We start from the raw sequence: 12,193 nt of genomic DNA, 5'->3' as shown, positions 1-12,193 counted from the left end.
GTTATTCCCTTTCCAGGTTTCCAGCCCAACATCCCCCTAACCCCTTCCCCTCTCCTTCTATATGGGTGTTCTCCTCCCCATCCTTCCCCCATTACCGCCCTCCCCTCAACAATCCTGTTCACTGGGGGTCCAGTCTTGGCAGGACCCAGGGCTTCCCCTTCCACTGGTGCTCTTACTAGGCTATTCATTGCTACCTATGAGGTTGGAGTCCAGGGTCAGTCCATGTATAGTCTTTAGGTAGTGGCTTAGTCCCTGGAAGCTCTGGTTGCTTGGCATTGTTGTTCATAAGGGGTCTCAAGCCCCTTCAAACTCTTCCAGTTCTTTCTCTGATTCCTTCAACAGGGGTCCTGTTCTCAGTTCAGTGGTTTGCTGCTGGCATTCGCCTATGTATTTGCCATATTCTGGCTGTGTCTCTCAGGAGAGATCCACATCCGGTTCCTGTCAGCCTGCACTTCTTTGCTTCATTCATCTTGTCTAATTGGGTGGCTGTACATGTATGGGCCACATGTGGGGCAGGCTCTGAATGGGTGTTCCTTCTGTCTCTGTTCTAAACTTTGCCTCCCTATTCCCTCCCAAGGGTATTCTTGTTCCCCTTTTAAAGAAGGAGTGAAGCATTTGCATTTTGGTCATCCTTGAGTTTCATGTGTTCTGTGCTTCTTGGGTAATTCGAGCATTTGGGCTAATATCCACTTATCAGTGAGTGCATACCATGTGTGTTTTTCTGTGGTTGGGTTACCTCACTCAGGATGATATTTTCCAGTTCCATTCATTTGCCTATGAATTTCATAAAGTCATGTTTTTGATAGCTGAGTAATATTCCATTGTGTAGATGTACCACATTTTCTGTATCCATTCCTCTGTTGAAGGGCATCTGGGTTCTTTCCAGCTTCTGGCTATTATAAATAAGGCTGCGATGAACATAGTGGAGCACGTGTCTTTGTTATATGTTGGGGTATCTTTTGGGTATATGCCCAAGAGAGGTATAGCTGGGTCCTCAGGTAGTTCAATGTCCAATTTTCTGATGAACCTCCAGACTGATTTCCAGAATGGTTATACCAGTCTGCAATCCCACCAACAATGGAAGAGTGTTCCTTTTTCTCCACATTCTCTCCAGCATTTGCTGTCACCTGAGTTTTTTATCTTAGCCGTTCTAACTGGTGTAAGGTGAAATCTCAGGGTTGTTTTGATTTGCATTTCCCTTATGACTAAAGATGTTGAACATTTCTTTAGGTGTTTCTCAGCCATTCGGCATTCCTCAGCTGTGAATTCTTTGTTTAGCTCTGAACCCCATTTTTTAATAGGGTTATTTGTCTCCCTGTGGTCTAACTTCTTGAGTTCTTTGTATATTTTGGATATAAGCCCTCTATCTGTTGTAGGATTGGTAAAGATCTTTTCCCAATCTGTTGGTTGCTGTTTTGTCCTAACAACAGTGTCCTTTGCCTTACAGAAGCTTTGTAGCTTTATGAGGTCCCATTTGTTGATTCTTGATCTTAGAGCATAAGCCATTGGTGTTTTGTTCAGGAAATTTTCTCCAGTGCCCATGTGTTTGAGATTCTTCCCCACTTTTTCTTCTATTAGTTTCAGTGTATCTGGTTTGGTGTGGAGGTCCTTGATCCACTTGGACTTAAGCTTTGTACAGGGTGATAAGCATGGATCGATCTGCATTCTTCTACATGCAGACCTCCAGTTGAACCAGCACCATTTGCTGAAAATGCTATCTTTTTTCCTTTGGATGGTTTTGGCTCCTTTGTCAAAAATCAAGTGACCATAGGCATGTGGGTTCATTTCTGGGTCTTCAATTCTATTCCACTGGTCTATCTGCCTGTCTCTGTACCAATACCATACAGTTTTTATCACTATTGCTCTGTAATACTGCTTCAGTTCAGGGATAGTGAGTCCCCGGGGGCTTCTTAACCAACAGAAAGACTAACTAGGAATCAAGTTTTACCTTGACTCTACATACTGTGTAACAGAAGATCAGGGGAGAGGGTGGGGCAGACTTTTCTAGAAGTTAGGTGACCTGAGAAGTGTAACCAGATAGCACGGTTTGCAACCTGCACAACTCATCAAGTCTCCATACAATAGGACGATGACATCAGGGTGGACGGCTTCAGACAATGACCTGAAGCAAAAGATCCTTAACTTCAACACTACCGCCCATTATTGCTGGAAAGTCAGAGCATTGCAATCGAACCTCTCCAAGAACTGCTTCTCTTTCATCTTCCTTTCACACACCCTACCCCTGGCTGAGGGTTTGAGATGGCTCATGCCATCTGGATGTGACTAACTACACTGTGACAGTTGACCCAGTAAAGCTGGCAGAACCCAGGGACAGCTTTAGTGTTAAAACTTTCAGCTGCTTTACCCGAGCAGCAAGAGTCAAGCAAAGGATCTCAGGATAGTCCACTGACCTCTCAGAAGAAACAGCTGAGGGCCAGGGTACAGCATATGCTTGGCATGCACAAGGCCCTGGTTTCCATTCCCAGCGGGAGCACGGGTGAGAGAGGACCGCTGGAATGCGGGCATGACAGGAGTCTCTCCATTGGTCCTAGCTCTCCAGAGAACGCCATGGTGCTCTGGGTATTTTCTGATGTTTTGGGAGGCTTTCTGTTACTCTCAATTGTCGTTTGTTTTGTTAAACTCTGGGAAGGGTTAGCCAGTAAGAATAAGGGCCTGGAGTCAGGCAGACCTGGTAGGAAGCCAATTCTACTCATTTTAATTCCAGTGACTCTCTCAATAAATAAATGTACTGTCATCTCTGACCTGCATAGTTTCCAGTTTTTAATGTGTACAAATAACACTCTATTAAACACCTTTGTATGAAAAACATGGCTCCCTGGGGCAGGCACAGCTAGCTGTTTACTCCCAGCCCTTTGCCCTCCCTCTGCCCTTCTGCAATACCTCAGTATTATTCAGGAAGTCAATCACCCTACGAGACTCAGACTCGATGCCTACCCCACTGTGGAATTCGCATCCCTTGGGAAGTGCACCTCAGGGCACACAACCATCCCTACATTACACAGTGAGACAGAAGGCTTGTGGTCCTGAGACTTAGGCGTAGCATTTCTTGCAAAAAATCTTTTCTGACTGGCCATTGTTGAAACCGAGACACCATGGCCTACAGCGCTGATTGTATGCAAAGCAGTGGACAGGAGGCTGTCTATTGTCTCCAGCCATGATCTTGTCACCCAGCATCCTTCTAAGAGTGGAGTGGGAAGAGTGAAGACCGTTCAAGCAGGGGTGTTTTGCAGCTCATTCGGAATTAATTAGCTTTAAACGGACTGTCATGTGGAAACTGACAGTTTGAATTGAAAAGCTCTCAGGGAGAACTTTCCCTCGGGATGGAGACCCTCCAACTCCAAAGACCAGACCGAGACACCACAGGATGCAATCAGCAAGAGGATTTGGTTTATTGTTGGGATACACAGGCACAGGCACCTGCGGGCGCTTCAGTCACTCGGGGGACTGGCGCGCCCCACGGAACCAAGGATGGGCTTTTATAGGATTTTGGGGAGCAGAAGCAAGCATACAGAAGCAGATGCATGGTTACAGGGATATAATTGGTGGATTCTAATATGGCAAGGGTTTAGCCCGGGGGCAAGTTTCCTAGCTACCTTCCTGAAACATAAGGACTGACTCGGCCCCCCAAGGGTTCAGCCCGGGGGCAAGTTTCTTAGCTACCTTCTTGGAACATAACGACTGACTCGGCCCCCCACCAGGGTGTGGGACCTCTCCCGGGGCTTTTTTTTCATTGTCAGGTGCTCAACCGAAGTCGTCCTGTTGCCAGGCCTTCAACCAAACACATCCTGCTTGGCAGCCGCTGTGTACTCAGTGTTCTAACCTTTCCCTGAACCAGTCATCTTAAGTACAGCCTTGCAAAATGGCGTTACTGCTGCTAAGCTGGGGTCTTTCAGAATGTGTCCAATTTGAACCCTTGGTAGCAGTGGGATGCTAGCCAAGAGCCACCATTCCTACTCTGAGAAGTGTCACAGCTGTAGGAAGCTCTCAGAGGGGCTTGGGGTGTCAACAGAGAGAGGTCCTTGCAGAGCAAGTCTGCAGAAAGCAGGTCACCCACAGGACCATTGGGCTGGCAGGCCTCCTGTCTCTGACAGATCTAGAATGTGAGAAGCATATGCCGTAACATTTCCTGTCTGCAGCTGTGACATTGAGGCTCAGGGGCTGGCTCCAGTGAGCTTGGGTGCAGGGAGAGTCTGTGTCCCCTGTCTTCTTTCTCTTCCTCCTGGGCCCAGCTCTCATCACATCCCATAGCCCCAGAGCATCTGAATTACAGGGTGTCAGCTGGACACTGAGTGGCTGAATGTGGTTATGCAAATAAGGCTAGAAATGGGAACACTCAGGAAACGCTGTCCAAAGTGACTCTCTGACTGCTCTGGTGACCCCTGCGGGCCACCATCTGCTGCTCTTCCAGCTTTGATGCTGTGCTCCAGACTCTGTCAAGAAATGGGGCTAGAGGGATGGGTCAACAGTGAAGAGTGCTTTTGCAGAGAGCATGGGTTCCAGCACCCACACTAGCCAGCTCACAGCAACTTCTATATAACTCCAGATCCAGGGGAGGGGGGTCTGATGCATCTGGTCCCAGTGGGCCTCTGCACTCAAATGCAAGCACCAACACCACACACACACACACACACACACACACACACACACACACACACGGGCGATTTTGTTCAGCTACTGTTTTTGTTTCCCCTGCAGCTTCCCTGGATTGACTTTCCTTTTCATCAGAGAGCCCACATCAAAGGTCCCTCCAGTCCACATCAGAGGAGGAAACAATGATCCCCCTGCTCACCCCCCTCCCCTGTTAACGATGGCAGGGTGGGGCAAGAAAAAAAATCCTGCCGTTGTACCTTGAGACACCAAAACAACATCCGAGTGTCTCACTACCAAACGTCTAAGCAGTAAATGTCTTACTGATGCTAACACTTTTCAACTACTTCCCGGAGTAGGAGCCAAGGTGTGGAATGTCATGTGACACAATTTACTCAGCCCAGATAGGGAACCAGCAGCAGACCAAGGTAACACCACCAAAGTCTAGTCTGGTGACCCAATGCAGTTACTAAGGTTCCTTCTACCAGTGTGAGTGAAAGGTTGCTTACAGAAGCACGGACGCTTCCCTGAAAGCCCACCTCGGCATGGCGTAGGAGCAAATATAAGGCCCTGCATTGAGATACCTGGCTCTCACATAAAAAGCCCAATGCCAAGCCATGAGGTCTGCAATCCCAGCACTAGGGAAGTAGATACAGGAGGATTGAGGGGGTGGGGGTGGGATGAGGCCGGGCTGGGGGGGCGTGTGCTGCTGTTCTAGCCAAACTGGTGAGCTCCAGGTTGAGTGAGAGACCTTGTCCCAAATAAATAAATGAACAAATAACATGAAGGTGACTGAGGACACCGGAAGTGGATCTCTGATCTCCATAAGCACCCATACAGGAGTATGTACATGTATGAGCGCATAAGAGGGGGGAGAGGGGGGCGTGAAGAGAGAAGGAAAGGAAGAGGGAGAGAAGGAGGCAAGGAGGGAGGAAGGGAAGGAAGGAGAGAGGGAGGATGTGCATTATATAACAGCTATAGAGGTAAGAAGTCCCACGGGGTCTCACTGAACTAAAATCAAAGCAGGTTCCACGAGGCTGCGGTTTTGTTTTTGTTTTTGTTTGTTTTTTATGGAACTCTGAGGAGAATCCATTTCTACTCTTCCAGCTTCTGGAAGCCACTCACATTTTCTGGCTCCAGCGCTCCTTCTTCCCTCTTTAAATCCAACAGCTCCACAGAGTCCTCCTCCAGTCTCATCTCTGTCCCTGACCACTGACTGAGAGGTTCTCTCCATCCGGACTGGCCTGCCAGGATGAAGGCGAGCATTATCCCCTCCAGGTTTGCCCCCGCCCCCATCACACTCGAAGTTGTCTTTGCGAGATAAGGTGTCCTGCCACACGCCTCAGAGTGGGAACGTCTATCCCTCCAGGCCTTCCCCTTTCCTACTGCCTGGAAGGCCTTAACGCCAAAGCCATTGCCTACAGCGAGATTCTTACTTCCTTCTTCACATTCAGCCTCTGTCGCAAGCTCAAGCTTCCGTCTCTATGGCGACAGCTGACGCGGGAAGCAGGGCTGCAAAACTTGGACAGTACTCAGCACCTGCACCTGTGGGGTAGCCTGGGGTAGTCGGGGTTTCAAAGGTCCCATGCGAGGACACTGCCCTCCCTCCCCACTCCACCCACACCCCTAGGACCTGCTCTGCGCTTCCCTGCCTCCAAGGTAACTGGGATTCTCTGTGCCCCCTTGAGCTCTGACTCTCACCTCCTCTGACTGTGTCCTCGGTCCGTTTCCAGAGGGAGGGGCAGTCTCCAGATGAGATGATAAAGCCTAGGCACGCAGGTAAGGCTCACCCCTGAGACCTCAGCGACTGTTCACTCGTGATTAATCGAGAGGTACTTTGGAGCACCCGGCCCCAAATGCCTGCAGAAAGGACCTCAAAAAAATGCTGTGGCAAAATACAGATTGTCTTGAACCAGCGAGATGTCTCGGCACCATCTGACATGGCAGCCTAACAACCAACGTGAGGTGGATCTCCAGAACAAATCATAGATGCAGAGAATGCAATGGGTTGCCGTCTGATCTCCACACATTGCCTGCCTGTCTGTCTGTCTCTCTCCCTCTCCTCTCCCTCCCTTCCCCTTTTTCCTCTCATTAAATAATATTTTTAATTCCTTAAGAATTTCATGCAATATTCTTTCATCATATTCACCCCCACTCCTCCCCACCCTCCCCTCCCCCCACTCCTCCTCCACTCACCTCTCCTCTTCCCACCCTCACTTCCCCCCAAGGTGACCCCGCCCTCACCTCCCTCACTTCCCCCCAACTCCTCCCCACCCTCACCTCCCCCACTCCTCCCTCCCCTTCCCCCAAATCCTCTCCACCCTTCTCACCCTCCACTCCTCCCTGCCAAATCCTCTCCCCGTTCACCTCCCCCAACCTGATTTTGAGTTTTCTTCTTTTTCCTTTCCCCATCGAGTCCAGTTTCTGTTGCCCAACTGCTCCAGGATTGAGACTTGCCTTGGAGTGCGGTAGACCTCCGTCTCCCAGCGACTATGAAGTGCCAGTGTACACTCCTCAGCTATGGACGGACTTTCTAGTGCCGTTCCCCGCTTTCATGCGGTGATTTTGCCTGGGTTGAGCTTACAGAACTCTTATGCACATTGTCACAGTCACTGTGAATTCATATGTGCACCCACTCTGCTGTCTCTGGAGAGCAAGGTCTCCATGAAGTCATCCTCTTGCTCTTAGGATCTGTTTGCCCCGACTTTGGGAGGAAGGGCATGATATGTATAACCCATTTAGTGACCGGCATTATGTTTTCTTGTAATCTCCACGCTTTGACCGCTCTGTGGTCTTTTTTTGGGTCTCTGTGTTACTTGTCTTCTACTTTAAGAAGAAGCTTCTCTGCAGGACTGAACAATGCAAAGGTGACACAGGTGACAGGAGCTACCCGCCTCTTTCTGATTGGACCTAATGTCCTCTCGTCCTCTCGATGAGGTAGAGCATGCCTGACACTGTTGATGGAGCTGAAAACTTATGGCTAAATAAGTTATAGGTCCTGGGGGGGAGGGCGGGCTTAATGCTGTTATTCTCGCTCTGTAGAGTGTCTGTCACCTTGGAAATGGGAGGTGGTAAGAGTCAGAGCAGCTCTACCCAAGGGAGCACGGTGGAATCCCAGCCTCCCTGGAGGTGGGGCAGCACAGAAGGCTCCTGGAGGGTGTGGAGGGAAGAGGGTGGTGTCAAATTTATGGTTGGGGATTTAGCTCAGTGGTAGAGCGCTTGCCTAGCAAGTGCAAAGCCCTGGGTTTGGCCCTCAGCTGGGGGGAGAGGGGGGCAGGGACACAGAATCAAATCTATGAGTATAGTAGGAAATCATTAGGAGTCATTTTAAGGCTATGTCAATGGAGCAGAGTATTGGGTACTCACCACTGGGGGCCATGTGTTCTTTTTTCGGAGCTGGGGACCGAACCCAGGGCCTTGTGCTTCCTAGGCAAGCGCTCTACCACTGAGCTAAATCCCCAGCCCCAATGTGTTCTTGACCCTAGAAACACTGCCAGGCATAAGTTCCACCTCAAGGACTGGACATTAGATCAAGGCAGAAAGTAGTTGGTAACTCCCATAAACCCTCGTGTCACTGCTGCACCAGTGGGCACTACCTTGTCAGGCCAGTTATTTAAAGAAAATGATTACAGAATTATTTATTTTATGTATGTGAGTACATCGTTGCTCTCAGACACACCAGAAGAGGGCGCCCCATCCCATTACAGACGGCTGTGAGCCAGCATATGGTTGCTGGGAATTGAACTCAGGACCTCTAAGAGAGCGGTCAGTGCTCTTAACAGCTGAGCCATCGCTCCAGCCCCCTAAATAAAATAATTAAGAACAAAAACCTACTTGTTGGGCTCAGTAGAAGGCACTTGCCACCAAGCCAAGAAACCTGTTTTTAATTCTCAAAACCACATGGCAAAAACAGAGAACTGACTACTGTAAACTGTCCTCTGACCTCCACAGCACTCGCTGTGGCATTCTCACACTCACGCTATGGCTAACAGAGCCCGGAGCAACAGGGGGAGCTGAAAAGGAGGGTAATGCCAGCCAGAGACACAGGACTCTGGGTTGACAGTTGTTTTCTTGTTTATCCTCCATTGCTGTTTATATAGCAGTTAGCTAGCAAAGCTGGAACAAACAGTCTTTGTGACCCTTTGTCAGAGTTTGTCTGCACGTTGTTGTCCCCGTGGTCTTGTTTGCATCAGAGGACATCCCTCCTTAGACATTACCTCATGCCCGCAGCTTTCCTGTCATATAGCTAGATGTTTAGATGTTGGTCTGGTTTTGTCCCTGAGAAAGGAATTCCAGAATTCCATACCTTCTGGACACGCGTGCACGCGCGCGCACGCAGACACACACGCGCGCACACACACACACACACACACACACACACACACAGAATGTAATTTTAAAAAACACAAATTTCCTTAATGGAGAACATTGCAGTCTGTGCATGCCTAGCTTGTCCACCAGGAAGTACTTGGAAGCAGCTGGTGGGAAATGTTCAGAGTGAGCAGTGCCGCAGGCTCGCTCTCTACCTGACATCAGTCTGGACCGCTGTAGCAAAACACCAAGTGTAGACTGGCTGCTTTAAAGCACAGAGTAGGGGCTGAGGCAGAGGTGGGAGGATCTGTGAGTTCAAGGCCAGCCTGGTCTGCAGAATGAGTTCTAGGACAGAGAAACTCTGTCTCAAAAATAATTTTTAAAAAATTTAAAAATTAAAAATAAAAAGAAGAAAAGAAACCCTCTGGGGACGTTGAGGCAGCAGCTAGAGTTCCTGATTGAGCGAGCATTCTCCCTGTGGCTGAGCCCTCTGTGGCTGAGCCCTCCGTGGCTGAGCCCTCCGTGGCTGAACTCCCTGTGGCTGAGCTCCCTGTGGCTGAGCCTCCGTGGCTGAGCTCCCTGTGGCTGAGCCTCCGTGGCTGAGCTCCCTGTGGTTGAGCCCTCTGTGGTGAACCCTTCCCTTTCCCACTGCAGATTTTTATTTTTATTTTATTTTTATATTGTGAGCTAAACAATAGTTAATGGCTGTTGGTGAGGGTGTGTTTCTAGCTGTCCTCAAAGTCATATATTTTAACTCCTGCGCTGTTCTCTTCCCTTCTGTTCCCAAAGTTAGGAGTCTGGCTCACCCCAGACAAGGTCTTGGACACAATTATGCTTAGCTCTGAAGGGAGTAGGGCTCGCAGACCCACCTTCCCAGGGAACTTAGATGGCACAAGACAATGCACCAATATACTGTACATTATAAATGCCTGCTTTTTTTTTTTTCAGTGTTGAATCCAGGGCCTAATGCATGCTAGGCAAGCACTTGTCAGCTAAACTCTATTCCCAGATCAAAGTCCACATTCTTTTTTTTTTTTTTCTTTTTTTCGGAGCTGGGGACCGTACCCAGGGCCTTGGGCTTCCTAGGCAAGCGCTCTACCACTGAGCTAAATCCCCAACCCCAAAGTCCACATTCTTAACCACGTCATGTACAGTCTTGTGAAAATTGAATCAGTAAAGAGAACTATACCACTATAAAACAAGTGATCACCATTGTCACTGAATTACTTGAATTAAACACTGAATAATACCTTGGATTACTATTATTTCTCCTCGTCATAACTGGATCCATGAGTACTGCCCTCATTTTTAAAGAGACAAACAACAAATATGGACCAACTAAACATCTCGAAAATGGCTTTAATTCAACTCACCAGAACCATTTAGGCTAAAGTGGCGCCTTTAAGATTTTTTTTTTTTTAAGATTTCTTTATTTTATGTAATGAGCACACTGTACCTGTCTTCAGACACACCAGAAGGGGGCATCAGATCCCATTACAGAGGGTTGTGAGCCACCTTGTGGTTGCTGGGAATTGAATTCTGGACCATTAAAAGAACAGCCGGTGCTCTTAACTGCTGAGCCATCTCTCCAGCCTGCCTTTAAGATTCTCAGAGAAGGGCACACAGCAGTGTTTTCTGGGATTTCGAGGGTGAGGCACATTCTGTCCTGGATTTCAGCTTAAGTTACTGTTTTCAGAAAGGAAGTGGAATCAAACACGGTAAAACAATGCCGAGAGCAAAGGAAAGAAAACAAAAACCCAAGGGGGCTGCCCCTTCGGTGGTTCCCATTCTTCAGAAGTTCCTGAAGACCTACCAGAAGCATTGCATACAGTCTCGGACCTCCATGTGTCCAGCCATCCAAAGGGACCTAAAGAGCAGCATTGACAGAGAGCAGTTCCTCAGGAAGGTGAGTGGTGGGGAGGGATTGGGTCCTTCCTTGAAATAGATCTGGACACGTACCTCCACCCCAAAGCTGTCTGCCTCACAGCTCTGCCTGACTGAGTGACACTCACAGCTTGGCGCGGGGCACCACGGATCTCCTCCATCCAATCTTCCGCACTCCGTGCACCCACGCACCTGCCCTCCTAAGCTGCCAGAATGTGTTTTGGGGATCAGGGATTGAGTCCAGGGAATCTCACACAGCACCACCTTCTCGAGTATCTCTTGAAACCCTCCTCTTTCCTCTGACACCAGCCTCTCCAAGATGCACCCCTCCTTCCTCTTTTCCCACCTATCCTGCTCTGCCCACCTCCTCTGCCTCCAGGTTTTCTAGTCCCTTCTTTTTCTCATTACCACCAAATGTTCCTACGCACATCTCCCTGCTTCAGAGAGGAGCTTCCCACAGCTATCCTTTAAAAAAAAACAAGTGTGTGTGTGTGTGTGTGTGTGTGTGTGTGTGTGTGGTTGTCTGTATGTGCACCATACGTGTGCAGGTGCCAGCAGAGGGCATCAGATACCCTGGAACTGGAGTTACCCGGCGTGGGTGCTAGAACCAAACCCTGGTCCTCTGGAAGAGGAACAAGCGCTTTAAACTATCGAGCCATCGCTCCAGCCCCACAACCAGCCTTTTGGGGATGTAAAATGATTATTGGGACAGGTAAAATAATTATTGATTACATTTAAAAATATCTTAGTTTTCAATAAATGTAGGGGAAAACTGTGCATAGAGTGCAGGTCCTTTTGGAGGCCAGAAGAACGTGGTGGATCTCCTGGAGCCGGAGTTATAGGCCATTGTTAGCCAACATGCTCTTAACCACTGAGTCATCTTTCAAGCCCACTAAATGGTTGTTTTCACTGTAATTCTTACAATTAGCCTCCACCAAACGTTTTATTACAACCATCATCAGAATTATAATTAACATTCCCCATCCAGGATGAATCTGTGGGCTTAGACACAGCTACGAGGCTCCATAAGTTGGTAGCATGCTTAGATGGGGGCTCTCTGTTTTGATTATGAATAACATGAAGTACCTTGTGAGGGGATGGAGGGATGGACAGGTCGGTGGTTAGGAATGCTTGCTGCTTGAACAGAGCATACCAAGATTGGTTCCTGGTACCCACACAGAGGGGCTCACCCACATGGGAGCCCACTGTCCTCTACGACTCCAGTTCCAGGAGAGCTGATGTTCTCTTCCGGCCTCTGAGAGCGTTACACACATGGAGTGCAGAACCGCACATAGGCAGAACACTCAGACACATACAATTACAACAGATGAGACATTTTTTTCTTTTTTTTTTTTCGGAGCTGGGGATCGAACCCAGGGCCTTGTGCTTG

At 48.7% G+C, this 12,193-nt stretch overlaps 1 protein-coding gene and 1 long non-coding RNA gene across 4 annotated transcripts in view; one reads left to right on the top strand and one right to left on the bottom strand.

The window, feature by feature from the left end:
- Positions 1-3,393: 3,393 nt before the first annotated feature.
- On the bottom strand, positions 3,394-6,729 carry LOC120094237 (uncharacterized). Its single transcript, XR_005488396.2, has 3 exons — positions 6,310-6,729; positions 6,045-6,153; positions 3,394-5,852 (listed from the first exon to the last, which is right to left on the bottom strand). It is a non-coding gene; the product is annotated as an uncharacterized LOC120094237 (long non-coding RNA).
- The window catches only part of Lrrc78 (leucine rich repeat containing 78), a 43,451-nt gene continuing 37,091 nt past the window's right edge, over positions 5,834-12,193 (top strand). For 2 of the 3 annotated variants that reach the window (XM_039082568.2, XM_039082566.2), the window contains exons 1-2: positions 5,834-6,387; positions 10,616-10,825. In XM_039082568.2, coding sequence (XP_038938496.1) covers positions 10,646-10,825 — 180 coding nt within the window. In that variant the 5' untranslated portion in view covers positions 5,834-6,387; positions 10,616-10,645. The remainder of the gene's footprint in view (positions 6,388-10,615; positions 10,826-12,193) is intronic. The other variant, XM_039082567.2, reaches the window with a different exon arrangement.

This window comes from Rattus norvegicus, chromosome 8 (genome assembly GCF_036323735.1).
Source record: "Rattus norvegicus strain BN/NHsdMcwi chromosome 8, GRCr8, whole genome shotgun sequence".
Classification (NCBI taxonomy): domain Eukaryota; kingdom Metazoa; phylum Chordata; class Mammalia; order Rodentia; family Muridae; genus Rattus; species Rattus norvegicus.
The sequence above is the reverse complement of the archived record's forward strand: the minus strand, read 5'-3'. Positions and strand labels throughout refer to the sequence as shown.